General features: G+C 43.0%; 1 protein-coding gene and 1 long non-coding RNA gene across 9 annotated transcripts in view; one reads left to right on the forward strand and one right to left on the reverse strand.

Moving 5' to 3' along the window:
- Nucleotides 1-27417, forward strand: part of hoxb3a (homeobox B3a) — a 91059-nt gene extending 63642 nt beyond the window's left edge. For 3 of the 8 annotated variants that reach the window (XM_046070140.1, XM_046070146.1, XM_046070127.1), the window contains exons 2-4: nucleotides 12091-12157; nucleotides 19741-20447; nucleotides 24926-27417. In XM_046070140.1, coding sequence (XP_045926096.1) covers nucleotides 19862-20447; nucleotides 24926-25797 — 1458 coding nt within the window. In that variant the 5' untranslated portion in view covers nucleotides 12091-12157; nucleotides 19741-19861 and the 3' untranslated portion in view covers nucleotides 25798-27417. Of the gene's footprint in view, nucleotides 1-10605; nucleotides 10626-11922; nucleotides 12158-16147; nucleotides 16587-18940; nucleotides 18961-19740; nucleotides 20448-24925 lie in introns of those variants that run through there. The other 5 variants (XM_046070164.1, XM_046070155.1, XM_046070133.1 and 2 more) reach the window with 5 other exon arrangements.
- LOC123983854 lies at nucleotides 10110-16078 on the reverse strand. Its single transcript, XR_006828313.1, has 4 exons — nucleotides 15955-16078; nucleotides 14284-14355; nucleotides 14035-14178; nucleotides 10110-13295 (listed from the first exon to the last, which is right to left on the reverse strand). It is a non-coding gene; the product is annotated as an uncharacterized LOC123983854 (long non-coding RNA).
- Nucleotides 27418-27905: the final 488 nt, after the last annotated feature.

A 27905-nucleotide genomic window follows, 5' to 3' on the forward strand; every position in this document is an offset into this window, starting at 1 on the left:
GAGAGTCTTTATGTTAAATATATGGTTTTCTGCTTGTGTGTATCCACCGCGATTGAAGCATCCTTTAATTGCATATACATGCTCAAATACAAGGTCGATGCAGACCCACGCGTCTGACAGACACGCTTGAAAGCAAGCAGACATGCGGACAAGACTTCACACAAGGCGCGTCTTCCCACTCACCACTGGGACTGGCAGCCATATTGTCTTCTTCTGTGTTCTTTTCCTACGCAAAAAAAGTATCTAAATGCGCTGAGCGACCTTTACGGAGAGATAGAGGGGAAAAATGTCTAGTTTTTTTCTAAAGCTTACATTTCAACACGAAATTATTGCACTAGTTTTGACCATAAATCATTATTTTAACGTGGGTTCCTCCAAACGTCGCACATTATTTGTTAAATGACTTTATAGAAAAGACGTAATAAATCACCTAGAATTTCAGCATGCCAGAAAACACGCTTTTTTCCTTACACAAGTCAGACTGCATCATGAACGCAACGTGAGCAAAATTTAAATATTCAAGCATGTAAACCTGTGTTGATCTAGCCCTATAGGCTGCAATGCAGATACAAGGTATGTGAACATAATTAAAATAGTTTAAGAAGGACAAAAAATCCTATGTATAGGCTGTTTAAGCTGTCCTGCGGATGTTCCAGTCATGGAGAAAAGCGCTGTAAAAGAGGCTTTAAACAGTAAAAAATAAATCCACCTAATGAGCAGCACTGTAGATTTAAGCGGCACAGAAAATATATTCCATATCCATAAGATTGGTGCTTATTGTCCCAATCCGCCCTAAGATATAAAACGTCACGCAGTTAATTTAACATACAGGTTTTACATGTAGAATTATAGTTGCTTGCAGACAAACCCGGATAATTTCTGAACTGAAAACGCAACAAACATGGGAGCAATGAAAGCAGTTTGGTTTAAAAATGAGAGTGGGGCAGGGATTCTTCGAAAACACTCAAACATAAATCAGACGGCCGCGCGGCCTCATAAATCTGCAGCCGCTGGACGTTAACGAGCAAAAGATTTAAGTGTGGGGAAAATAATGTTAACAAAACACTTTAACTGTGTTTAAATCAACCCTAACAAGGGGGTCTTTTAGAAACGTATTGCCCAGCTAATATACAACTATTATTATTATTATTATTTCACCTATAGCCTACATTGCCTTATAGCTGCAGATATCCAGTCTCGTGCTCCAAGCGCCATGCAGGTACTTCCGGGGCTCTCCCTCGCGCGGAGATAATTAGCCTTCCCGTTCGGAAATAAATCAATAAGAAGCCTCGCGCTAATTTATAATCGTTTTCGCTAGGGCAGTGATTCAAAGCGCGTGAAAAATGATCTGCTGAAACCGTATCCGGAGCGCGAGCTTGGCTTTTTTTTCCTTCAACCGGGCCGGAGAGCATCATGCACAAGAGCGATAAGAAAGAGAGAGAGAGAGCTGCTGAGCCGAGGAGGGGAGCAGGCGCGAGCTCTTTCCTTTTCCCTCCGTTCTCTTTCTTTTATCAAAGCGGCTACAGACTTCGTGTAATTGAACTTCTCTCTCTCTCTTTCCTCGTCCTCTTTCTCGCTTTATCTCTCTCTCGTGTGTGTATGTGGCAGTGAAAGCACGTCTATACGCGTGGGCAGATAACACAAATACGCACAGAAAGGGTAAAGCTAAGTGCATCTGTTTGAGAATCATTTGACGTCTAATTTTTTACTAGTGAATTGCGGTCAATTCTGCTTGGACTAGGGACGCGCAAAAATCTTCACAAAAAAAATAATGTACATGTCCAGGGTGTCCATAATGTCCAAAATCCTGCTCTCTGTGACAGGCTAAAACGATGCATTCTGTTACAAGCCGCATATCATATCCTAAAAAATATTAAGTGTTATTTTTGGTGAGCCTATAAGGTATTGGTCATGGGCCATATGAATTCTAGACACTTCCATTTTATAATGTAATTCTCCCAAATCAGACAGGCTCACTGAGGCTGTATTCTACCACTGAATGTGTAAACAAGCCAAACACGGCGGAGACAGTTTCCTGTGTGAAGGCGCAGGTCAGCTCACAGCGGAATTTCTGCCCCTCATCCCCTCTCTCAACCTCCTTCTCCCTCTTCCTCTCCTCTGATCGCTCTCAGTTTGACTCCATGTAATAACCAACATCTGGCCCACGGACAAGCAGGTCACGCTGAACCTCGCTAACCCCCTGGCGCACCTCAACCAAACTCCCCTATTGGACAGGAACAAGAACCAGAACCCCTTCCTCCTCCCCGCCTCTCCCGCGAACTGTCTAGCTGTCAGTCCGTAGCCCGGTTCAGGAACAGTTCATGTGTCAATCCGCATATCCTACACCAGCAAAGCCGGGACGAACCAAGCCAGAGGTCCGAGCAGGGAGAAACACCGGTGGAGAGGGGGCGGGGGGACAACGATGGTGTAGAGAGCGAGAACCAGGCCATCTGTGATAGTCTTCAATGTTCAGATAATCTGTGAAGCAATTAAAATGCGCAGGGAGAGGACGTTTGACTATAGACACATGTAGAATATTTTGGTCCGCAATGGTTACAGGTCAGCAAGGAGGGCTAACGGCTACTAATTAGCACAGCAACAATTTAACAACAATAGTGGATGTTTTCTTGAGTGTAGGCTAGCCAGAGCCAAAAGAGACCCGCCATCAGGAAGGAAGGAGCCTGAAGACACTGAGGGACTCTGCACATCTTTTTTGGTGAACCGAGAGAAGAGGATAAAGGAGAGGGAAGAAAGAGGCTGAGAGAGATAGAGACACAAGAGCAGAGCCCAGGGAATAAGGCGTCACGCTCAACCCAGCTCTCGCAGAGGAACGCGCTTTCTTTTAGAGGTTCGCTCGGCTAACTGTTGGCCCGGCGGAGCTCGCGCTGCACCCGTGCGTTTGCTCTCGTGTCGGTGGCCAGTGTAACTTAAGAGGATAAGGATAAGAAAAGCGCGAGCCCCGTCCGTGGTGCCGCCGGCCACACACCGGCTCGCTATATGGGGAATTTTGCAGCACAGACGGAGGGGGGGTGAGCGCGCGCACGCGGTGTGATTTTTAGGGTAAAGTAGCACCGCGAGCACTACACAGAGCAGTCCCCGTCAGCTGGTGTGCTGTAGGTAGGTTTTGATTGTTGGAGATTTATGGCGGAGTCGACCCAAGATGTATGGCTTTTTCCCCTACCGGGCATGCAAACGCTTGGCGTCTCCTTTACGTTATGCTTTAGAGGCGTTCTAATTGATACAGCAGTAATATAACAGCAGGTTTAAACGCCGGATTTAATTGGCATACATGTTGTTTGACTGCCATATGGGACTCAAATACACGTTAGAAAAAAAAGCCAAACTGTGCGTAATTACGCACTCGCAATCAGTGGATAATACGTCCATATTTTTCCAAGAAGGGATTCTCTGGTGTTCGTTGCTCCAGCCGGTGTGTCCGTACGTGTCCAAAACAGATTGCATCCAGGGAAAAAGATACAAAACCAGGAGGAGAGACACGCCAAGAGAGAGCAGGTAAGGTCTGACGGGATGCCTCTCGCTCAGTGTCCCGGTGTGGGTTCCCGAGGTGTCCCCATCCCACGCGCTCCGCTGCTCGACGTGTCATTAATTATCTGTTGTGTGACCGTGGTCTCTCTCGGACTCGCAGAGGCATTCGCGGGGTGTGCCCCTCTATTGCCAGCCAAAACTTTTTTTTTTCAGTGTGTGTGTGTGTGTGTGTGTGTGTGTGTGTGTGTGTGTGAAGCGGAAGACATGCCTCAGAATAGGTAGCCTGCACAAGGGGACAAGACGCCCCCCCCCCTACACACACACCATTATCTCTCTCTCTCTTGCTTTCTCTCTCCATTTAGTTGAATCGTGGAATGCGGTTTGGACAGAGAGGTGTGTGTCTGGTAAGTGTGTGCGCGTGACACCGGGAGAATGAGTCTTAGTGAATAGGCAGTTGACGGCTATGTGTAAAGAAAGAAGATGCATGTTAGCCCATCTGTGATTTATGATAGTGTGAAAAGATTGCTTACTCAAGAAGCACCCCCCCCCACACACACACGCACACACATCTGACCACACAGTGTTTATAAGTAAATGAAATATAAGTGCAACTATTTCTGATTCCATAATGACCTTAATCTGACTGGTGTTTTGGGTTTGTCCTTGTTATACCCGCCAGATGTAGCGTCAATTTAATGGGAGATTTTAATGATGTGAAACCACCATAAGCAATATTATATGAAAGCATGCACGGTCTAAATGGAGGAATTTATGTCCATAACATTATAAAATATATGCATTCAATATAATTTACTAATCAGCCTCCAGATCTAAATTCGCTGGCTTTGGATGAAACAGATTCCAGTATTCAAAAATGACTTAATTGATTAATTTAGTATTTCATTTATGTACAGAACTGTAGAGTTTTCAGCTTAATCAGTTTTTTTGTTTGTTTGTTTTTGCCATAGATGAACATTTAATTACTGTATCAGCACAGGGAAAACAGCATCTAGCAATAAATATGTGGCCTTTAGGATTTTTTCTGAAGTAACAGTCACATAATATTGCATTAAATGTAGCCTCACTAGTCATGCATGGCAAGAGAGACCTCTTGATTTAATTTGAAGAATGTGGGAGATAATGGGTTGCATCCAAATCTCTTAGTAAATATAATCATTTCTTATTGTTTGTTATCAATGCGAGCGTTCCATGTTACCAGATGTTGATCTCTATGCAGTGCAAGGATTTCAGAAATACTGAGGTCATGAATCCTGAACGAGACTTTGACAGATAAGAAGCAGTTTTGTTTCCATGTTTGGTTGGAAATGTGATTAACCATTAGCCCCCCATTAGCATTATCATTTACAGACAAATGTCTAAAAAAAAGTGATATATTTTTATATATTTAAAGTAAATGTTGCAACAATTGCAAGTATGTACAGTTTACTGTTTTTTAATGTTCGTGTGACTTTATGAATCAACCTGATGAGTGTGTGGATTTCTTCACTCACTGGAAAAATGTTGGATGGATCCTGATCCTGTCCAGATCAAATCTTCCTGTTAGAGATGTTTAATACTAATTTGTTTTTCATTGTGAATTGGAACTTTAAAATAAAAAATAACATTGTTTAAATGAGTAGGCTCAACCTCAACATGAGGATCGGGAACACCAAGACAACTCTAAGGACTCACAACATGATACAGAGATAAGAATGAAAAACATTGTGTTTCTCTTACACAAAATGTGTTTCATTTGCTTTTGCTTTTTCCTTATGAAATGCTGGATAATGTCATGTATTTGGGGCACCTGAAAATCAAAAGTCACCTTTTGCTTAAACTGTTTGCCAAACATTTCTGCACTAAAGTCATCATTTGTGATTGGGGGTCCCAAGAAGCATTCTTTCATTTTAGGGGATCAGAAGCCAAAAAGGCTGGGAACAACAGCTCCGTACGTCATATGAAATAAGAGCTAGACGGCTCCTCTGGAAGCTTGGGTGACCTTGGTGGTTTTTGCTCACTTCCGGGTACAGAGACTTTAAAGTCATGAAAAACCCACAGCAACTCTAGTACAGCTGTGATTTAATTGATTTTTTCATACATCACTGACAAACTATGGGCAAAACACCAATCAGAGTAAAATAGTGGGGGCAAGCACGCCTAACGCTGTCACAGTGTATAAAGGCTGACAGGTCTGGCCAAGATCCATACAGACGCTTTTGCCCGCTGTAACAGGCTTAATAGCAGGTCTGTCTGCTGCTGGGCCAAGTGGCCTGATTATATTACAATCACTGGCTTCTTTTTCTGATCCATGTGTCATAAGAGGCGCATGTTGTTAGGAAATGGATGCAGGTCTGTTGTACTGGCGCAGGATGTTCAACACTCAGCATAATGAGGCCTCAAAACTATATCATAACTTAAGAAAATCCATTTTTAAGGCAATGCCAAACCACAACTCATTACAGATACATATCACTGAGGGCTACTGTCTCTGGATGGACTGCAGAGATTTTTTTGGACAACAGGCAGCTACAGTGGCTGCATGTCCTAAAATTCAGCATCCACCATCAGACAACTGGGTGCACAATGACAAAACCCCTGAAAAAGATTCTCTGTCAAAGGACAAAGTGGCTTCCAGAGGACAGCCAAACCCCACAACTGTCCTGCTGTAATCATCAGCTAGTGGAACTGTGTATGGAGCTGCAGTGGATACAGCATGAGTAACTTAGCACTGTTCTTATTTTTATCTGAGAGTTAAACACTGATGCAGCAAGGCTTTGAAATATCCTCCTGAAAAGCCTCTGAAGGCTTTTGTTTGTCTTTCCACACAGACTTCCTGTAATATCAACTATCAGCTATGAGACATTACCATGCCATCAATCATCAATAATATCAACCAATATGGCTCACTGCCAGTACACTCTTATACTTTTAATACAGCCTATGCAAATCAAAAATCAAACCTTTTCTTTTCATTTTCGTTCAGTAACAAAGGTGTTACTGGTTAAGCTTTCAGGAAACTCCTCAAAACTTTTTGTCACCTCACAAAACCATGACTCCGTTTTACCGTTGCAAGTCAGAGTTACAGAAGCATGTCATTATTCAGGTGTCAGAAGAAAATATGCTGACACTGCCTGTGCTCTGAATGCAACATTTAAATACAGTTCATCAACTTTGTTATAACATCAGAGCTCAGACAGAAATGAAACTTGCCCCCTACAAACCTTTCCATTGGTTATTTCTCTCTATCACTCCCCCCACCCCGACACACACACACGCACACACACACACACACACACACACACAGCAGTCACATCCATCCCTGTTCTTCCATTGCCTGACAGACTTGGTGAGCTTGGCACTTTTCATGGCCCAGGAGAAGAAAGGGCAACTCGACCCCCACACCCCACCTCATTCTAAACCACCTCCAAACAAACTCATCCTCTCCCTCTCTCTCTCTCTCTCTCTCTCTCTCTCTCTCTCTCTCTCTCTCTCTCTCTCTCTCTCTCTCTCTCTCTCTCTCACTCTCTCTCTCTCACTCTCCTGGCATCAGGGCTTTCTTTGAGTTCGAGGTTAAAGATTAGCATCTCTGATAAAGATTAACTCTCTGTCAAAGGAAGGTGCTGATGGCGTGAGTTTCTGGTTCAGGACTGTTGGTGACACAGAGGCGAACTCTTCAGGGAAATGGGCTTACCTGCCTGCAGCAAGAGAGCAGGGTAGACGCTGGGCTAAAATTTTAGCTCTATGGATAAGACGATATAAGAAATATAATGTAAGACATGACAGCATAACAGACTGCAACATAGTTGATTAAGTTTTGGGTGAGTGAATTTGGTTAAAGTTCGGTCCTAAAGTTAGATTTTGGTCATGTTTCACTTAATGTAAAAATGGCGTGTTTGACTGTCTTTACATGAGGAAATAAGATTAATAAAACACAAGTAGAGGTTTGCATTAGAATACGATTCAAATTTTGCTAATACATAACAAAGATAATGCAATTAAATGATCTTCATTTCTAAGAGAAAGAAGCCTGTAAGTTCAGCTCTGATTGTTGGTAAATTTGTGCATGATCCCTGTAAACTCTTCTGAGACCATGAACTGGGAACCAAATGTGTCGTCTCCGGTAGAAGCCTGCGGCTCAAACAGGATTCAAATAGGCCTCTTGTTCTCAGGATGAGCGTAATGCCTCAGTTATGTATCTACAGCCAGGAGCAACAGACTTTTATAAGTAGAAGATTTTGTTCTGATTTCAGAAGCCTGAATGGAAAGAACACAAGGAGATGCATATCAAAACAGCAGATGATGTTATTTCCTCTAACATGCTTCACTTCACACCCTGGTGTACAACAGATGTGGAGCTGTTAGACATAAATGAGAAATGCCAGTCTTTAGAAACATGGTTGCACATACCGATGGAGGTTATATAATTTAGGCTGGTTGTGAAATGAATAGCAATGTGTACTGGAAGTGTTTCTCATTGGTGTATGTTGGTTGACTTAATAACACCAGTTAAGAATGAAAATATATGATTGTGTCGTGGTTGATACAGTTCAAAACAAAGTTGTCAGTGCATAGGAGTAGTTTGATTTTAGTTTAGTTTTAAGCTTCCAAAACAGGTTTGTAGATACCAAATGATAACTGGGTAAATGTAACAAACCAAAAACCCTTCTGACACCCACACTTTAATTAAACCAACTGGAAGCAAAAGAACTCTCTCTCACTCTCTCTCTCTCTCTCAGCTTCTTAGTAGTGCATATCTCCCTTCCGAAAAACGGTGTTGAAACTTGTGTGTCATCCGCCCCAAGCAGGAGGGGAGGAGATGAAATGTGTTATGGCTTTGTCTCGCTTGCCCATTTGGTGTGGCTGTGTTGGTGATGATGCTGCATGGCCGTTCAACCCCATTACCCTTCAAGGAAAGCTTTGAATGGACTTGATGAAAAATATCCTTTTATTGACTGAACTTTGGGAAAGGAAATAGCGAAGGCAAAGGGAGGCCCCAAAAGGTCCCAATTTGTAGAGAAACAAAAGGAAAGACAGGTATTGTAGCCTGTATGTATTTTTGGACAAAATGAATTCACTGACATGTGCTGTCAAACTATAAATGTGTAAAAGTTTACATATCCCCAGATTTAAGAAGCACTCTCTCTAAATGGACTCCCTTGGTTTTCTTAAATGACTTTGTTTTGCAATTGAAGTGAAAACAAAAAAGGGAATTGAGCTTCTGGGAAAAAGACACATGATAAAGCTTCCAAACTAAATGAAATTCTAACCATGGAGATCATTTCAGAAGAATGTCAGAGGCCAGAATCCCACAGACGCAGTAAATTACGTCACATCCAGAAAATGGATACATGGGGTTGAACTGTTCAACAGATAGGTTGTTTGAGGCCAGCGCAATTTAAAGTAGTTGTTTTTGGCTGTACCTAGTCTCAGCGGTTCAGCGTTGCCTAATAACGCTTCTTAATTAATTGGTTTAAAAAGGCTGAGCAGATTTAGAAAGATTTTTATGTTCTCGATATCCTCAACGTAGGCATTCTGTTTATCTGTGTCTGCATTTGAATATGGACTGTCTTACCTAACTCAGTTGGATGCAAACAGTGCTATACACTAAAATAAAACTACCTGTTGTTAACGATTACAGAAACTACCTTCATAAGCTCCAATCGTTACTTTTAAGCATATTTTGGATAATCCTTCACTTAATTTGAAAATGTAATAATATGCTTTTGTGTTGGAGTTGTTGAGATTACATGTAGGGCCTGCGGTTTTATTTGTTGTCAGTTCAGGTTCACGTCAACACATATTTCTGTTAATCCTGTCTAAATTAAAAGGTTATATGTTTAAGGACTAAATCATAAAATGGGATTCTGGAGCACTTTGCCAGTTGGATGATCTTTAAAGAGTTCAGGTATTGCAAAGATAATAAGTCAAGATCCAGCTGCAAAGATCACTTTTGGAGAGCTGGAAGTCAATATATCGCTGTGGGAGTGCTTTGGTGGGAGCTTTCAGCTCCTGGTTTAACACTACATGGTACATCTTTTATACCACATTAACATTAACTGCACTGGTACTAACACTGAAAGGTGTGAACTTGTGTAATTGTGTTGTTGTTGTAGTGAGTTTCTGTTGCTTTTCAGTTGGATTGAAGGTGTCAGATGTATAAGGGCGAAGCAAAACTCAGCATAAAAACTTTCAGATCAAGCCAATCTGGAAGCTCTAGAGTTGTTTCGTTTTATCCTGCACATATGCTTTGATAAGCGTAGTATGTGTAAAGCTGTTCTGAAATGCAGCACATGATAAGAGCAGAGAGTAGCGATGAAGTTTGTTCAGATCACGTGAGACTTTAAAATGAAGCTGCAGCAGCAAGCAGCAACATCAGTCCACACATCCATCAACATACATCAAGTTGTCATGTTATCTACAACATTGTTTGGATACTTTAAACTCCAACATTGCATCATGTTTCAAGAGATTAGAAGAGTACTCTGCAAAGTAACCACAGAATTCAGATAACTGGAATAATGTTTCCCTACAAAATATCAAGTAAAAATATAGCATCAGAAAAATTACTCAAGGACCAGTATCACAAAATAGCTTTATTTGTGTAATTGTGTATACATTGATAGCCCATCATCCCCCAGTATACTAAAGCTCAATCACTTTTCTATTCTATACATTTTTATAAATATTTCATTAAGATTATGCACAGACAGACAGACCCTTTGTTGCCTCCATGAGCTTTTTATGCAGTTGCTCCATCCTTAATTTCAAACTTTCACTTCATCCAACCTGAGAAAAACACTCATCTACATTGTTTCATTTGGATTCAGGATCGTGCGGCTCCATGAGGAGCACTGATTTCATCTGAAAGTCCCCCTCTCTGCCCCAGCCTCCTCTTCCACTCAAAATTTGGCTCATCAGCTGTTCTGGGGCTCTGGAGGCGGCCTCCTCCCTTTGTCTCGGCCTATAGGCTAGCTGGCTAAGCTAGTCAGGCCCTGCATCACTTTCTGGGCAACTTTAGACTAGTCCACTCCTGCTCCGTAGCTCCAAACTTCCGACTCACCCGCGGGGCTGAGGGGGGGACACAGGGAGGAAACCCCGGCTGTTGCTGCGACGGGGATGGACGGCAGCCAGAGCTGCGCGTGAGTGCATGGACGAAAACAATAAATAATTTATAGTAGTAGTAGAAGTAGTAGTGGAGGTGGTGGTGGTGGTGGTGGTGGTGTAGGCTGGTACGGGGAGGTCGGTGGATCCTTGCTTTTGATTTATGTGTTTGGGGGAGGCTGTCAGGAGCAGAAACAGAAGCAGCGCAGCCCAGAGCTTTTATTCCAGCACTTTAATAATATAGAACAGCCTCTTTGCAACAACACGGAGAGCGCTTTTCATCCTGCCGTAGTGGATGCCATTAAACAATTAAACACCTTTAAAGAATGTTTACTACCGCATGCAGCAGTGGATGAATGCATATCGACGAGAGTCTGTCTGGCCGGCCGGGATGCGTTCTCCTGCTCTGGGTGCTCAGCCCACATGAGGATAGCCGGCAATAACATTAAATGTTGCCGGGGATGTTAGTGTTCTCTCGGAGTGATGCTGAAGTTATTTATGGCCTGCGTGGATGCAGAGCCGCTGGGAAACAGCTGTTCGCCTTATGGGGCCGCTTCTCCTTTTCCTGTGCTTCTCATTTATTTTCTTGTCGGGCCGTTTGTTTTAGAAGACATTCTTACTGTGATTGTTATGGATTCGTCCAGTAGCCTATTAATGCAGAGCTGATTTGCGTGTGTGTATGTAACGTTAAGGGGTTTCACACAGGATTTAAATTATATAGCATATATATTTGATATATTAAAAGTAATCGGAATCAGGATTTTGACTTATCCCATGCATGTTGTTTTTCTATTTTAGACATTCATTGACATTTTTTTTTTCTAGCTGTTTGTGCTTGGTGTAGGCCTATTAATGCATGAATTTATATATTAATGTTCTCACATCAGGTTCCAGCTATTAGGCTATTTCCTAATTACGGCTGATCAAGTAAACAGGCTATTTTTTTATTTTAATTAGTTATCATTATTTAATCTCTTTTATATATATATATATTTAGAATTACACCCTCAAACATTATTGTATTATTCCATGAGCTAATTCCACAGTACTGTTTCATTTTTTATAGATCATTTTTATCCCTCCATTCCGACATCAAATGCATTACTGATGGGATGGAGCTGTTAAATGTTAAAGACTTTCCCAACGGCAGGCAACTCAGATCAGAGATTTCCCCCGTGTTAAAACACAGGAAACACATGCAAAATATAATAGGATGTGTAATAGGATAACCAGAATCAATAAGATCTCTGGTCGCTCTCAGCCAGCCTTCATCCCTCTCTCTGCTCTTCTTGCTTTTATTCCGGGATTTTTCTCCGGGATTAATTTAAGCAGTAGGCTAGCTGTCAGCGGTGGCTCCTGTCCCAAACGTTCGATTAGACTACAAGAGGTCTGTGCTCTGTATCGGATTTTACCAAGACCTTTTGATTACATATCTCGATCTCTTTCTTCCCTATCTTTTTCCCTCCCTCTATCTCCCCCTTTCCCCCGCCCTTTATCCTGCAGTTCCTAGGAGCTTTCTGGAAGCCGTTTTTTCCCTTCAAAACATCAGAAAATAAGAAGAAATCTTTCGGTAAGTCCCGTTTGACTTTATTTATTGTGATATGCAGCGTTAGAAAGAGGCTTCAAGTCCGTGCTAGTGTGGCCTAATCCATCGACACGTTATCAGACCGGAGAGAATGTGGCGATTTCTTTTACAACACTCCTAGGCTAGCTGCACGTGAGGCGAGTTCTGTGACTTTATGCTGAATTCTTTAAGTTCAGACTATTAAATCTGCTGAAAACGCCACACAGCCTGTCTCAAAAACCATGGGCAGTGATCATTTGGTTTTCTTTGAAAAAGTATTTAAGACAGTCTGTTTTTTGCACTGCTTTTTAGCCCTGCCACATTTGTCATGCATTTATTATTATTATTATTATGCCAATTATTATTATTATTATTAGGCCTATTATTAGGCCTATTATTATTATTATTGGGCCTATTATTATTATTATTGGGCCTATTATTATTATTATCTAAATGTATACGCAGTGTCGTTGGAATTTCACTGTTTGCATAAACAGTGCAGACAAAATGCAAATATAATGTGAACGCATAAATTATGTGTGAAGTGTTTGAGGATACCGGTGATTTTGTTACATTAATAAACGATTTACTTTACATAATTAGCCTAGTTTAATTTAAAAATAGACTGTAATTTGTTGAAAGGATCAGCTGAATGTGTGCGAAATGTTACGTGCATGTGTGTGTGTGTGAGTGTACGTGTGTGTGAGTGGTGTAATATCATGTGTGACACGTGCTAATGAAACATTATGAGAGGTGTGAAGGGCATTGTGGTGGCCGCGGGTTATAGCCGCAACAGGAAACGCACCAGGGTCGGTTCATCATTTGATGAAGACAGTTACTAAAACAGCACTTTGTAACGGCAATAATGACACTAATGCTAACACTACCAGCAGCCTAATAATGACAGTAATGGCAATGAAACTAGCGCTAACAGCAGCACACAGTAGGCCACACTTGTAGAAATGCTTTACGTTATTTTCCTTCAGATCACATAGAGGAACACACATTACAAATTGTTCTCCATTCTTCATGCGTGAAGCAACAGTGTTTCCACACGGTACACTGTGGGCAAAGTATGATTTTAAATCCAGCAGTCGGAGGAAATTCCTTTGTGTCATCCTCAGTGACCTACATGTCTGAAGTGCTGGGGGAAAAAAGAAAAACAATGGAATGAGGATTTCCATGGCTCTGCGAGGCACAGAGTTTCAGTTGTGAAATCCAATATCCGTGACTCAATCCGAAACACGGAGCCGTCGATGGAGCGTCTGCCATCCAAGGAAAATAAAGAATAACTGCCATCCTTTACAAGCACCGGCGTGCTTTTACAAGTCAATACATACATAAAATCCGCGCTGCTTATTTCTCTACATGCATTTCTCTTTCCACACTGTTGCTCAGTGGGGGAGGAGAAAAAAAGGACAGACAGAGACAAAAAAAATAGCTGATTTGTGGTTTGGTTAATGAGTAATGAGGTTTTTCAGCAGCAGTTAGCAGATCCTTTAGTCCGTACAAAGGCTGGTTTGAAGAAACTCCTGCAGACAGACACATTTCAGGCTCCCACCTTCCACCTACACGGAGCTCATCCTCTCATTTCAGCAGCCCACAGCGAATGCTATCTGTTTTAAAGTTGGGCTGTTTACACACACACACACACACACACATACACACACACACACACACACGCTGCTGGGTGCGAGAAAACTCATAAATCTTACGTAGCCATAAACGACAGGGGTAGCGTCCTGAATAATAAAAATAGAGGGAAGTGGGAGAGAGAGCTCGAGAGACACAGAGAGAGAGTGTGTGTGTGTGTGAGTGGTAGGGGTGGGGGTATGAAAACATTGCAAGATACCTTCATAATTCCATTTCCATTTCGGTCTCACCTCCGTGTCTCTTTCCTTCTGGGTTTTCTTGTCACTCTTGCTTTTTCTTTTAGCCTACTTCAAATGTCGCTGCACTTTGCTCCCGTCTTCCCCCCATGTGCGTTAAAGTCCAAACACAGGGAAGGACGCAGACTTTAAAAAGACCTGAAAGTGGAGAATATGAAGGCAGACGTTTCCTCTCTGGCAGTGCAGCCTGTCAGAGCTGCGTATATCACACATTCTTACCACCTTTTTTTCCTGATTTGTTACCTTGTCTGCACCTTTATGTCAGTCTCCTTCTTTCCACTATGGGACCCTTTTCTTTTTTCTTTATCTTTTTTTCTGTGCATAAGTAGAAACAGGGGAAGACAAGGTGTTGAAATCTTACCAATACAGACAGTCTCTACAGGAAGGTATGGAGTGAGCTGCAGGAGGGGCTCTGTACAAGCAATAATTACAACAACAAATAATAATTACATTTCTTGGAAAAAGTAGGGAGTGAAGGAAGAATAAAGAGAGCAACAGTCTTCTCATGTTGCATGTAAAATGTCACCAAATATATCAAATGAATTCACAAAATTGCCACAAACAGGTGAATGTTAAGCACATTGCACCTATTTGAAGTAATACCTCCCAAAAGAGCAGTAAAGAAATGAGAGTTAAATGATGCTATCAGCTGTTTGCTTTGGCCTGTTTGACTTGACACAAACTATCTCTCTATCCATAACATATTCATGACAATGTTTTCAGATAAGATACTAATACAACTTCCGTGATTGTTACCATAGTTTATTTATTGGGTTGCGTTCTTTTATATTTTGCTTTTGTCATGTGTTAGATTTTAAGCCTAGTTGCTTCAGTGAACTGTAAAGTAGTTATAAGATTGTTGGCCTACCTCATTTTGATTTACATGGTAGGCCCCACCAGCAAGTGAATACTACAATAAACTAATCTAAACTAATCTAGCAAACTCCTCTGATTGGAAAATGAAACTGTGGCTAATACATAGGCTACTACACTAATTGTCTAAGACTATTATTTCTGTCCTTATCCCGTTCACCCTGGCCCACCCTAAACAATACCATGACCAAAACATACAGTTAACCTTGTAGGCCTGCATCTAGGTCTAATTTAAGATATATTGGCACATAGTATAATTTACTCATTAGAAAATAATGACAAGAGTAAATATGGACTCTCCCACCCATATAAGAGGCCCATGCTGTTTGAAATCAGTGTTTAACAGGATAGGGAAAATGTGAGGGCAAAATCAGAGTTTCTCATTTTCATGAAACAACTTGTTTTACAGCCTATTGCATAAAAGTTATGCCAAAGTTCACCTAGGCCTAGTGAAAACAGCCAGCTGTAGGCTACAGGATATTTGAACATAAATGCTTAGCCTAGGCTATAGCTAGAAAAAAAGTCCAATTTGAAAGCTTTAATTCTGAACTATTGGTGACAAACACAGGAAAGTAGGCTAGCCTCTGCCCTGCTGTAGGGCCAACTTTACTGCCTGCCTGTTTCACTACCAACCAGTGCAATTAGCATAATTTGTGAGTGACGCTGAGCTGTTTGATGGGGGAATCAACGCGTCCACAAGTCAAGCCCTGTTATTTCCTCCGTTACATGGCTGTCCGTGAGCGTTGCTGATACCCGGTCTCTAGTTGTGAACAACATGATGGGAATACCGACTAGGATACCACGACTAGGCTACTAACGTTACTGCTCGGCTATTACTCCTGCTGCTAGCCTTGTAAGAACACCAACTAAGAGCCTCCCAGAGTCCGAAGCGAGGCGGGAGCACAGACCCAAGACCGAGAGGAAGACACGGAGGGAGAGAGGCAGGATACCCGGGGAGGCGGAGAGAGGCGAGAAGGAGAAGGGAAATAAAAGGACGAACAACCACCCCAAAATGCGATGGGGTGACATTTTGTGGCGGACCTGTTCCTCAGAAGCCGTCTGACTGGCTGGGTGGCTGGGTGTGTGAGCGACAGAGGCTAAAAAATAAAGAAATCTGAGGCCATTGTTATCAGCCAGCAGCGGTGCAGGCAGCGCTGGTGCTGGGGCGGAGGGGGGGGTGGGTGGGGGGCGCGAGCAGGCATCAGGCAGGCTCCCGGTGAGCTCGTTCAGCTCGTGCGCTAGCTAGCCTGCCTGTAGCCTGGACCAAGACTTTCCGTTAATTCCCGTATACCGAGCCCACCCCCCACCCCCCCACCACCGACGTCTTGACTCCGTCCAGCTCGCTCATCCGCCAGCCGTACATGCCACACGGTGCCCGGTTCGCCGCCCTCGCGCAGCCCGGTCTGCCGCTGCTGGCTCCAGGAGGTGTTGTGGTGGTGGTGGTGGCGAGCAGCCGTGCTAGTCTCGAGACAGCACGGGAGAAGCAGCCAGTTTGCGAGAGAAGAAGAGAGGAGGAGAGGCAAACCGAGCGGATTAATTATTTATTTAATGACTGTTTATTATTATTATTGTTATTGATTAGGCTACCTAGTGAATGTGCGTGAGGACTAATCTGTGATGCGGTGTTGCTGGGTCCGTGCCGGACTGGACCGGGACAACCGGTGCTAAGTAAGGTAAGGAGCATCACCGCCAGGCAGGCCAGCCGGTAATGCACGAGCTCAACAACAAACCAGAAATAGGCTACAGAGTGTGTTTATTCGGTGTGCAGTTTGTGAACGGCGGAGTGGCTGGCTCAGTGATTTATGGCCCATATGACTTCAATCCCGGTTCAAGAAGAGTTCACAATGCTTTAAGCTGCCGTAACTATACCCAGCCGCAAGCAGCCCCCCTTCTTCTTTCGGCCTTCCATCTCTGTCCTTTTTCTTCCTGTTTTTCTAATTTCTCCTCCTATTCTGTCCATGGCTCGTCCTCACTTACAGCTATTTATTTAGGCTACAAAGCAATCGCTGTCCATTTTTTTTATGGTTATGATCCACATCTCCCTGGCGTTTTACCTTTTTTTTTTCCTCCGCGGGCCTCCATACTGTTATTTTGCGAATATCTGACTTTTAGCTAATTTAATTCTTATTAATATGTCCAGATGCTGTTATTTTATTCACACATGCAGACTTCATTTTCTGGTGATTCCAGCCTAAATCCAGGCCATGGACATAGCAACAATAGCTCTGACCTGGCCAGTCCTTTATTGTTTCTGGACTCGGCCCCATGTAATTGGCCCCTCTCTCTCCCCCCCGGTCTGTTAATGGGATAAGGAATACGTGGATTGTCCAAGTTAATGCATTCTCTCTCTGTCTCCCTGCCTGCATAGCGCTTCATAGCAGGCGCCATTTGTAATTTTATATGCCAGGATAAGACACAGACACTGGACACCAAGGCCGACCTCTCTCTCCCTCTCTCTCTCTGTTGTTTTTGTTTGGGTGGCTGTTTCTCTGTCAGTGTAAGTGGATTATTCAGGGAGGCGTCTAGTAAAGTTGGTGATTGTATTAAGCTGTAGCCCTACAAGCTAGGGGCAGAGACATTACGTGTCCCTTTTAATGGCGAAACAGCGATATGATTTAATAAAATATTCCTCCTACACTCAATGCCACGGCCTCTCTCTCTCTCTCCCTCTCTCTCTCTCCCTCTCTCTCTCTCTCTCTCTCTCTCTCTCTCTCATTGGGACTATTCCTCAGAGTAAATAATTAGGATTCCAGCTTGTCTACTGGAAAGATAAATGGCTGACATGTGTGATGTGCTGAGAGCTAGAGTAGGGCTGGACTCTCTGATAAAAAAAATAGGCTATAATAATAGCGTAATATTTATAAAAGAAAACTATGTTCTTTTAGCGAAATTTTAATCAGTTAGGAAAACATTCACAGCTGAAATAGGACTGACTTAATAGTTGTTTTTTTCGTGTAAAACATAACCTTCTTGTTATGGCATGCGTTCTCTCTCTTTTTACTGCTATTTATTTATTTAGTTTTATTTATTTATTTAGGAAATGTAGCCTATACTCTAGGCATATATTCTATAACGTTCAAAATGTAGGCCTACTAATATAGTAGGCTACATAAATCCTGAAATCGAGAAGCCATATGCCTACAAGTAGCCAACATAATTTCTGTTTTTTTGTAGCATATGTCTGACAGTATTATCTTCACACGGGCACATTATTTCTTTGTTTTTCTGTATTTGTCCACAATGTCCGCCAAACACACAAGTAGCTTTAATTTTATGACAGTATTAAATAGAACTGATGGCTACATAATGTCTGTGTGGGCTAGCACCCAGAGAGCTAAGTCTGGTGGCAGAGCCAGTGGAGCTGCTTCTCCTCCGTTAAACATTTTATCTCCAGAGCAGGAATGAATGCCAGGTGCTCTCTCGCGCCTGACAAGCCGGCCACAGGCCCACCCCAGTGGTGAGCGCAAGATAGGGACTCTATGGGGGCTCACACTGCTGTTTTTTTTCCTTTTTCTTTTTCCCTTAAGGGGCCATGATAGAGCACTCTGACCACTCGACCCTAATGAATCACTGACTCGTGAAGCTTCTTCCGGGGATTCTTTCTGTCTTTCTATTTAAATAGTCTATATTGTTGGCCTCTTTTTGTAAACCCAAGTCCAAGTGTTTTCGTTATTTACCCTATTCATTTTATCATTTATTTTAGGCCCACCATGTTAACCAAATGGAAGTGTCTGGATATTATTTGTATCGTTAAAACCCCCAGATTTCCCTTGTCCAAAAATCCAAATAGAATGTTTTGAGAAATATTTCCCGAGATCCCCTTCTTCAGCATAGAGATTTGTTTTTTTGACTAGCCTACATTTGAAGTACCATTAATAGGCTGCGTGGTCTGTGTTTCTTTGTTTAGAAAATCTAAAACAATAAATAATGCAATAATACGCATTACTCCCGTGTTTCTTCTGACATGTTAAAACTGTGATGCAAGTGGCCTGTTATTCAGCAGCAACGATCGCTTCCGGAGATAGACTCCTAGAGAGCATGAGTGAGGTAATAGCCGAGCAGACGGAATACAGTAAATCATGTGTGTAAGGCAGAGGTTGATAGAAATAGGCTACCTACATCAGTCACAAAGGATAATATATACAGGCCACATTCACTGCCGCCATTACACAACAAGATGTCATGAACAAGACCAGGCATGGTAGTGCTTTATTACAGAACATAATTATCGAATAGGCCTAAGTAGAAAAATACTAGTAATGTTTAAAACAATACTGGAAGGAGATTCATTTATTTCATTTTATTCTTAAATTTAAATGTCAAGCATCGTCATTATCCTTGGATGAACTGCTGAAAAATGAGAATAATTAGTGACACAATTATCAAAACAAATAATTCTACAGCCATCATTAATAATAAGAGTGGGTAGGCTAGTATGTTAATACTACTACTACTAATAAAATTACTACTAATAATAATAATCATCATAATCATAATATTAACATTTAATTACTGTGACTTAAGGTAACATTTCAATGGAAATTTAACACTAATAAGTGGATGGTCTTTTCATGGGTGTGTGTGTGTCTGTGTGTGTGTGTCTGTGTGTGTATGAGTACAGAGAGGGAACACAGTTTGCCCTCCTTGTGCCCCCTCCACCAGAGCATCTGCAGGCTGTGCACTAGGCTCAGAAGGGAGGGGGAGGGTAAGGTGGGGGGGGGTGAGAAAAGAAAAGCAGTGGTTTCTATTCATGTCATGGCGCCTTTCTTTGGAGGAAGATGGATTTATCTCTCTTATTTCTTTATTCTGCCTCTCCTAACCTTTTAGGTCAGATTGCAGGGGACCGTTGGAGAGACACCGTCACGTGACCCCCGGTACCAAATGGTCTTCCGGCAGTGGCTCTCAACAAGGACCGGAGCACAAGAAGACGCCGCCACTTCTCTCAGAAATGCAGAAGACAACATACTACGACAACTCCTCAACACTTTTCGGTGGCTACTCATCCTACCAGGTGCAGGGGGCAGCAGCGGCAGCAGCCGCCAATGGCTTTGGGGGCTATGATGCCCCGGTCCCAGTGTCCCACCACCAGCCGGCCTTCCAGTCGGCAACCCATCTGGATGTGGATTCGTACCAGCGCTCTGCCTGCTCTTTACAGTCGCTGGGCAGTAACGGCGGCCACCAGCAGCCGCAGCAGCTAGCCAAGACCAAGGAGCTGAATGGCAGCTGCATGCGGCCCAGCCTGCCGCCTGAGCACCACCCTGGCTCCCAGGTGTCCCCTCCTTTGCCCCCCAACCCCAGCAACGGTAATACCGGGGCTCAGCAGCCGGGGGGCAGTGCTGGGACCTCCTCAGTCTCTAAATCAGGCCCCAATAAGTCATCTAATTCTTCTGCCTCCATATCATCCTCCACATCGTCCTCCTCTTCCTCACTGCCCCCCAACCCGTCCATGGCCAAGCAGATCTTCCCCTGGATGAAAGAGAGTCGGCAGACGACCAAGCAGAAAAACTGTTCACCCAGCAACAACTCTGGCAATGGTGTGTTAGATTACACCTGTCTCTGTCTCTCTGTCTGTCTTTGCTTTGATTTTGCTCCCATAGCACCACAGAAACAACATGGCTTGGCATAATAATTATTCCTCCTGCACCAGTCTCTTTCTTTCTCTCCCTCATCACTCCTTTCCTCAGCTCCTTCTGTTCTCCTTATATTTTGTTCTTCCTTCATTTTCCTTCCTCATTAGCGTCTTTGTTCCCATTATCCTGCCTTCTCCTTCCCATCACCACATCCCTCTTTCCTCACCTCTCTTATCAACATCCTCTTTCAAGCCCCAGATCCCCAGAGGATTTAAAAGGTTTCTTGGACAATTATGGCAAAACGAGTTCCAACAGGCACTGGTTCAGATAGGGAAATTACCACAGGCAACTAGTCACACTGGTTATTATTTTATTTGTAGCTGGTTGGTCAGTCTGCTCTGGTCTAAGTTAATTTTAGGCATCTATAGCTTTTAAATTCAATGGTTTGGCTGGTGAGCTGGATTCACTAAAGCGTTTATCGCCTACATCTCCCTGCGAAAGCAATGTTTGCATTAAGGCTGAGAAGCACAAGCCTAAAATCTAAATAAATTCTGCTTTACAATTTTTTTACAGCCTGTCTTCACCAGAAAAACGGCTGTAAAGGTTAATTATTATAGCTTATTATGACCCATATTTACAAACCTCTAGTGGCAAAGTCAAGTGACATAGTATAAAGAGCGGAAGCAGGTGGTGGGGTGGATGGATGTGTTAAACAAACACAGGACTTTCACTCCGGAGATTAAATAACGTTAAGCATGTTATTTATGTCACTTGAGTCATATGACTTACATGACTTACATTACTTATGTCTTGTGACTTAGATAATGTACTTACTTAAACCTAAAACACAATCTTTTCCTAAACCTAATTAACTAGTTTTGTTGCCTAAACCTAACCAAACTGTGACCATTTCACAATGTTTACCACGTGTTAAACGTGACTTACATGATGTACTTAGAGTGCGGTACGCCTGTCGCTGTACTGGTACTCGTACATGCCTGTTTTGGGGAATGGTCATATAAGTCGTTTTGGGAAAATTGACAATCAACTTATTTTGTCGTTTAGGTATGAGGCTGTGGTGGTTCTTAACAACTTATTTGGCTGAGTGCTTTGAAAGACTAAAGCCCATCAGTAGAGTAACTTTCAAATCCCTAAATATGGCAAGCAGAGACGAGTAAAAGAAGTTTATGGTCAGGGGCACGGCAGTCTGATAAATATTCCTACAAATCTAGAGGAGTGCTCAAGTAAATAAGTAAAAAGCTGAAAGAAAAAGTATAACTTTAATGGCAAATAAAATCTATATACTTACTTGTAGGAAAAGGACAGTTATTTATATGGCGTGTTCATGTGAGATTCAACAAATTAACATTCTAAAATACACCTTTGGGCTTTCTTTAGATGATAAACGGGCAAACAGCTAGCCTGGTTCTGTCTGAATAGTGCCAACTAATGCTAACAAATAAACACATTGTATTTCCTTTGTTTAATCTTTACACATACACACATGTAAAAACAACAATTTGTGGGATTTACGTGCAGGAAGAATTTTTTGGCAAACAACAGTCAAGTGCAGGGACTTCCTGGAGACTTGTCGTCACAATGAAGTTGCCAGGTTTGTGCCTGCACAGAGATCTATACTTAAACCTGTGTTCAAGGACCACATCCGGCAAATATCTGGCGCTATAGAAGGGGAATCTGCACAGAGGTACTGGGCAGATGGATATAGTGTTGTTCATCAAGAAATAATTCCAACTAATAAGTCCCCCTCAAACCACATTTGAGAAATGTTATACTGTATCTTGGATGTTGTTGAAAAGGATAATAACAGGATTGGTTCAGTACTAGCAGAGGAGAAAGATAGGGCAAAGTCAAAAAAACACCAAAAAAAGTTGGACTCGATAGAGAAACTTCCACGGCAATTGGTCTTTAAGCTGACTTTCTTATCAATGACAACTGAGCAGCCATGGGGTCATTACTGTAACAGTACAGTCAATTATAGGACAGTCTAGCTAGCCAGCTGCCACACACCAGCAGCCAATAGCCTATACACCTTCCTTCTTTCATTTACTTTCTGCTCTTCACCCAGCACCTCCTTCTCCTTTCCTCGCTCTCTACCCTCTGGTTATTATTTGCCTTCCTCCCCTCTTTCTTCCTCCTCTCTCTCCTCCTCTGCTTTTGGCATCTCCCTGGAAAAGCACTGTGTGAAGGAAGATATTAACAGGATGAATTTATACGTCATGTACGATAACAGATGAAAAGATTTGCACAGAGAGGGAGAATGACAAGTACACATTTGAAATGAAAGATCAGCAAATGAAGAAAAAAAACACAACAGAATGATACATTTGAATATCATCTGCATGTTTGATAATGGGCGAATTGAGGCAGACAGATATGTTGTTTGAATTGGTTGTTATCAATGAGAAAAAATATCTTCTGCTCTGCTATAATGAATATAGTCTCTTCTTCGTATTCAAAAAGCTTTTAGTTGACGGGGCACAGAGTTGAGAAGAGATTAGGCTGTTTATTGAGGAGAATTTTAAGCTATCATTTCAAGAATGTCACTGCTCTGAGACAGATGATGTGATGCTTAACTCTGTGATCTTTCTGTCACTGTCCATAGAAACAAACAGTCGAGTCAACTGTTTATACTGTTGAGAGAGCGATAGAAACATCTCAGTGCTTGCTTTGAACCAAACTACATCAGCAATTGTTAAGTTGTACGAACACATTATAAGCACAGCTCATTTGTAGCAGAGGCATATTGGACAAACTCACAGAGAGAGATGGAAGAGCGCTGTATTTCAGCTCTACTGTTCAGTATGGAATAAACGTCAAGATGGAAAAAGCACCAGCCCAGAGCTAGCAAAGTATCATGTTGCTGTTTAAGCTAGCTTACCTTAGCTGCCATTTACTCGAACAGCAAACCAACCATCGCGCATCTAAGTCATTTTGACACGTGGAACCTCCAGGATCGCTGGGTTCAAATGATGCAGTGGCTTTTCACATTTACGCTCGTAGCACACGGAATGACCAAAGTGTCCGGCTGATCAGACAGGTTGTAAACAAACTCTTGGGTTAGTCTCATTTCTTTGGTGAAGAAAACAAAGGCGAGCACCAAAACTAAACATCCATCACAGTTTAGAGACCGACTCCCTGCTTCAACTTTGACCTGTAGGACTGCATGATCGTTTTGGAGGATGTAGCTTGTGGTGCTGTTGTGTTATACTGACAGGTGTTTCTAGTATTTACTCTTGCCCCTTTGATATAAATGGGTTGGAACATCCTTCAGTACGATGCAACATAATTTAACCGCACCACAAACCACATCCTCCAAAATAATCAAAGTTGAATCAAGACATCTCTAAACACAGAATTTATTACAGGAGTATTGCATCAATTTCAGCTAGGTGTACCTTTTAAACTGGTTGTTCACCCGCTGCACATGTTACAATATCTCGGCTGTTACTTTGATAACTACAGTGTTTTCATAACCAGTAGAACATAGAGCCTCAGTTTTGCTATTTATGTAGCCAAATCATCATTATCTTTCTTCTCTTTTTGTTAGTAAAAGTGTGAAAGTGGCTTTAGACTCTTATCTGCAGCCCTCACAAATCTGAACACCCAGGCTGTTTTTGTCTAAGCATACATCTGACTGATAAAGAAGTGACAGTAGCTAATTTGAGGTTACCCTGCTTGTATGGCATGCAAACAAATGATGTGAAGCATCGCACAAACATTTCATTTAAACAATTTTTAGGCAGAACACTTTGTTGCAGATCTGATGGAAATGAGGGAGGATAATCATCAGCTACATGCTACTTCATTGTGGCTAGTGTATTAGACTATTTGAGCTGTTTTGTGTCAGATAACCAACACTCATCTCAAGTCTTATTCACTTAAAAATGTCTCATAAAGCAGCCAAAGCAGCTAGTGGATTTGAAGCTCTAGGCTCTATTAGGAGTCTAAACATGGGGAGAAGTTTGACTTTTCTTGGCCATGAGAGTGCAGGTCAACATCAGTTCCTGCTCGTAGTCCTTGTGCTGCATCTGCTGTTGCTGTCGGGGGTTTGTCTTTTCATCCAAGATGCAATTTAGCTGCCCTCGGCAAGCGCCGGCCCTCCGTCTCTTAATAACTGCCACTGTTATGAAGTGATGACGACTAATATCAAGGGATAATTCAGCCCGCTTGCCCGGACCCCCTTCTGCTTTATTAGGAACCTGAATGCTTTCAATTTCCTCCAGCATGCATGCAGCACACTCAGGGTGTGTTTTATTCTCTCTTGATCTCCTCTCTAGCTCTGTCTTTACTCTATTTTCTTAATTTTAATTCTATTTAATAAGAATTGAAAGATTTATGTGTTTTTCCCTGCATCCTCTCCAGTTTTTCAGTAAATTTTCCCTCTATTTTACATTTTTTGTAACGTTTTCTTCTCTCCTCAGCATCAGGAGGAGCGGAGAGTGGCAGCAGCGGGGAGAAGAGTCCTACCGGCGGGTCATCAGCATCATCAAAGCGGGCTCGTACGGCGTACACCAGCGCCCAGCTGGTTGAGCTGGAGAAGGAGTTCCACTTCAACCGGTACCTGTGCAGGCCACGGCGCGTGGAGATGGCCAACCTGCTCAACCTGTCCGAACGCCAGATCAAGATCTGGTTTCAGAACCGACGCATGAAGTACAAGAAGGACCAGAAGTCCAAGGGCCTGAGCTCCAGCTCTGGAGGGCCCTCACCGACTGGCTCCCCACCCCTGCCCATGCAGTCCTCCGCCAGTTTCCTCAACTCAATGCACCCCATGGGAGGGGGAGGCGGAGGAGGAGGTGCAGGCTACGACGTCCCATCTCCGCCATCCTTCGGCAAGCCCCACCAGGGAGTATCTTACTCCATGTCCACTGCCTACTCCAATGTCCCCATGAAGGGCTGCCCCCCCCAGCAGAAGTATGGCGCCCCAGACCCGGATTACGGTGACCCCCATCCCCACCATGGCCTAGTGCAGGCCAACACCGCCGGATACGGGACTCCCACCAACATGCAAGCCAGTCCAGTCTATGTGGGGGGTGGCAGCTATGTGGAACCTATGTCTGGCTCGGGGCCCTCCATGTATGGGCTAAACCACCTCGGCCCCACGCAACCCCACCACCAAACCATGGACTACAATGGCGCGGGGCCCATGTCGGCCACCAACCAGCACCACGTGGGCGGAGGGGGACCCCCTGGTCCCTGTGACCCGCCCACACACCCGACGTACACCGAGCTGTCGGCGCACCACACCTCGACTCAGGGCAGAATCCAGGAAGCACCCAAGCTCACTCACCTGTAGCAGGTTTGGAACAAAATGACAACGTAGGAAATAGTGAAGACGACAGAGAACACGTAACACGACGTGACTCACTAACAAACTAACTAACATGTGGGGACTCTACTGCTGCAATGGGACGGCAGGAAAGACAGAACTAGACAGACAGGAGCCATCCAGTGGTTTGTCCAGTGCTCAGAGGGGAACCATCACTGTTTTCCAGGCCCACCCTGTTTTCACTGCCTTCACCAATAGCTCCGTCAATTCTTATTACTATTGCTAGAGCGTTTAATTTAATTTTAAAAATACAAAGGTTGTGCCTATTATCAAGTAGCAGAGATCGACCCAAACTATTCATGTTGTCAAAAGAGTCAGACAAATCTGCTGTAAAAGTACTGAAATCAATGGTTGCTGCCAAAAAGAAAATTAAGCTGGGACCATACTTACTAACTCAGAATTGGATTCAGCTTTTTTAACTAAGTATGTGTACACACATAAGGAATATGAATCTGGACTACTGAAACCTTACGTCGTCATACAGGGGGGAGAAAACGTTTAAACCATTTAACTGTGTAATGTTTTACCTTCCCATAAAAAAGCTGCTTAATTTAACTTACACATTCAAAGCTGCTTAATGTTAATATACATTATCAGTGATACATGTTTCATTTTTGAACTCTTGGTTCTGTTTACCCATGCTTTTAACATCAATCCTTTTAGAGCAATTTACAGTCTACTCTGAGTGTATTTCTTGGTCCCAGAGCAGTGAAGCATATTGTAGGTGTGGGAGACGTGGTATACAGTCAATTGTCTCTCACGTCCCCCCGGGGACAATAAACGTCAGGGGGCTCGTCTCATGGCACTGGTGCAGAGACATATGCAGCTGTACGGCATAACAGGATCTATGGTGAGCACCGCTGTTTAGTCAGTATTCATTAGACTAATACTCTACAATCTAAAAAACGGCGAGATGTCAGTTTTTGGTGAACACTATTTCTCAGAAAATAAAAATAAATCTAAAGGGAAGGAAAAATCTCTCTGTATAATATGGTATATTTAAGTTGTATCATTTAGTACTAAAGTCTTCCTCTTTGGACTTTTAATACATCATGGGCGGAGCAAATCGCAAGCATAGCTCAGCTAGCATGTTGTAAAAGAAAAAAGGCTGTAAGGGCTCTGTTAGAGCTAGTTTAAAATTGTACTTTGATAATAAAATCTCCCCCCTAAGACACGCACATATACAAACAGCTCTCCCGCCTGGTAAATGAAATAGTTGAGATGTTAATGGGCAGTAAACGAGGTGGCTAGATTTATGACGCTGAGCTCTCTCCCCCTCCAGGCAACACATGTTGTTGTCAGCCGAGCTGAGCTATGTGGAGAGCTCTGCCTCTCCATCGCCGGAGAGAGAGGGAGAACAGAAATATATGGCTCGAGCTGGCAGCGCTCATCATCCTCTGTTCCCCTCGTTCCACAAGGCACATAAAAACCACTGGATGGTCCCCCCCTCACTGTCTCTTTTTACCTCCTGCCGTACCCTTCTCTTTCCATCCAGACTGAATCACTACTAACCCACCGTCTCCTGTCTGTGGCAGCAGCACATGGCTTCTGAAGGAGGCAAAATTTCTCACAATCCGCCACAGACCACCCCCCCCCCCCACACACACACACCCCCCACACACACACACACACACACACACACACACCACCACCACAAATGCACTCACCACCCTCCCATCACTCTTACAGGGTTTAAGAAGCTACAAGCTCAAAGGCTAAACTAGCTCCCACGAACACACATCTGTGCTAAGCTATGTTAGCTAATCACTGTTTCATTATTCACACACACACACACACACACACACACACAGCAATGCTAAGCTAGCTTCCTTTCGCTGACACATCCACAGCCAGGCTACACCAGCTGTTGACATCTTCAAACAAACACATGAGAGGACACGGAAGAGACATTTTTAATGTTCTTGTTTTAGCACATCATCGACACAGGGTAACTAATAAGAGTGGAGAACACTATTTATTTATGTTTGGTTCTCTCTCTCTTTCTCTCTCTCTTTCTGTCTCTCTCTCTCACTATCATTTTGGAAGGGTTCACTTTCATAGTTTTGTTTTGTTCT

The sequence above is a fragment of the Micropterus dolomieu genome, linkage group LG02 (assembly GCF_021292245.1).
Source record: "Micropterus dolomieu isolate WLL.071019.BEF.003 ecotype Adirondacks linkage group LG02, ASM2129224v1, whole genome shotgun sequence".
Taxonomy (NCBI): domain Eukaryota; kingdom Metazoa; phylum Chordata; class Actinopteri; order Centrarchiformes; family Centrarchidae; genus Micropterus; species Micropterus dolomieu.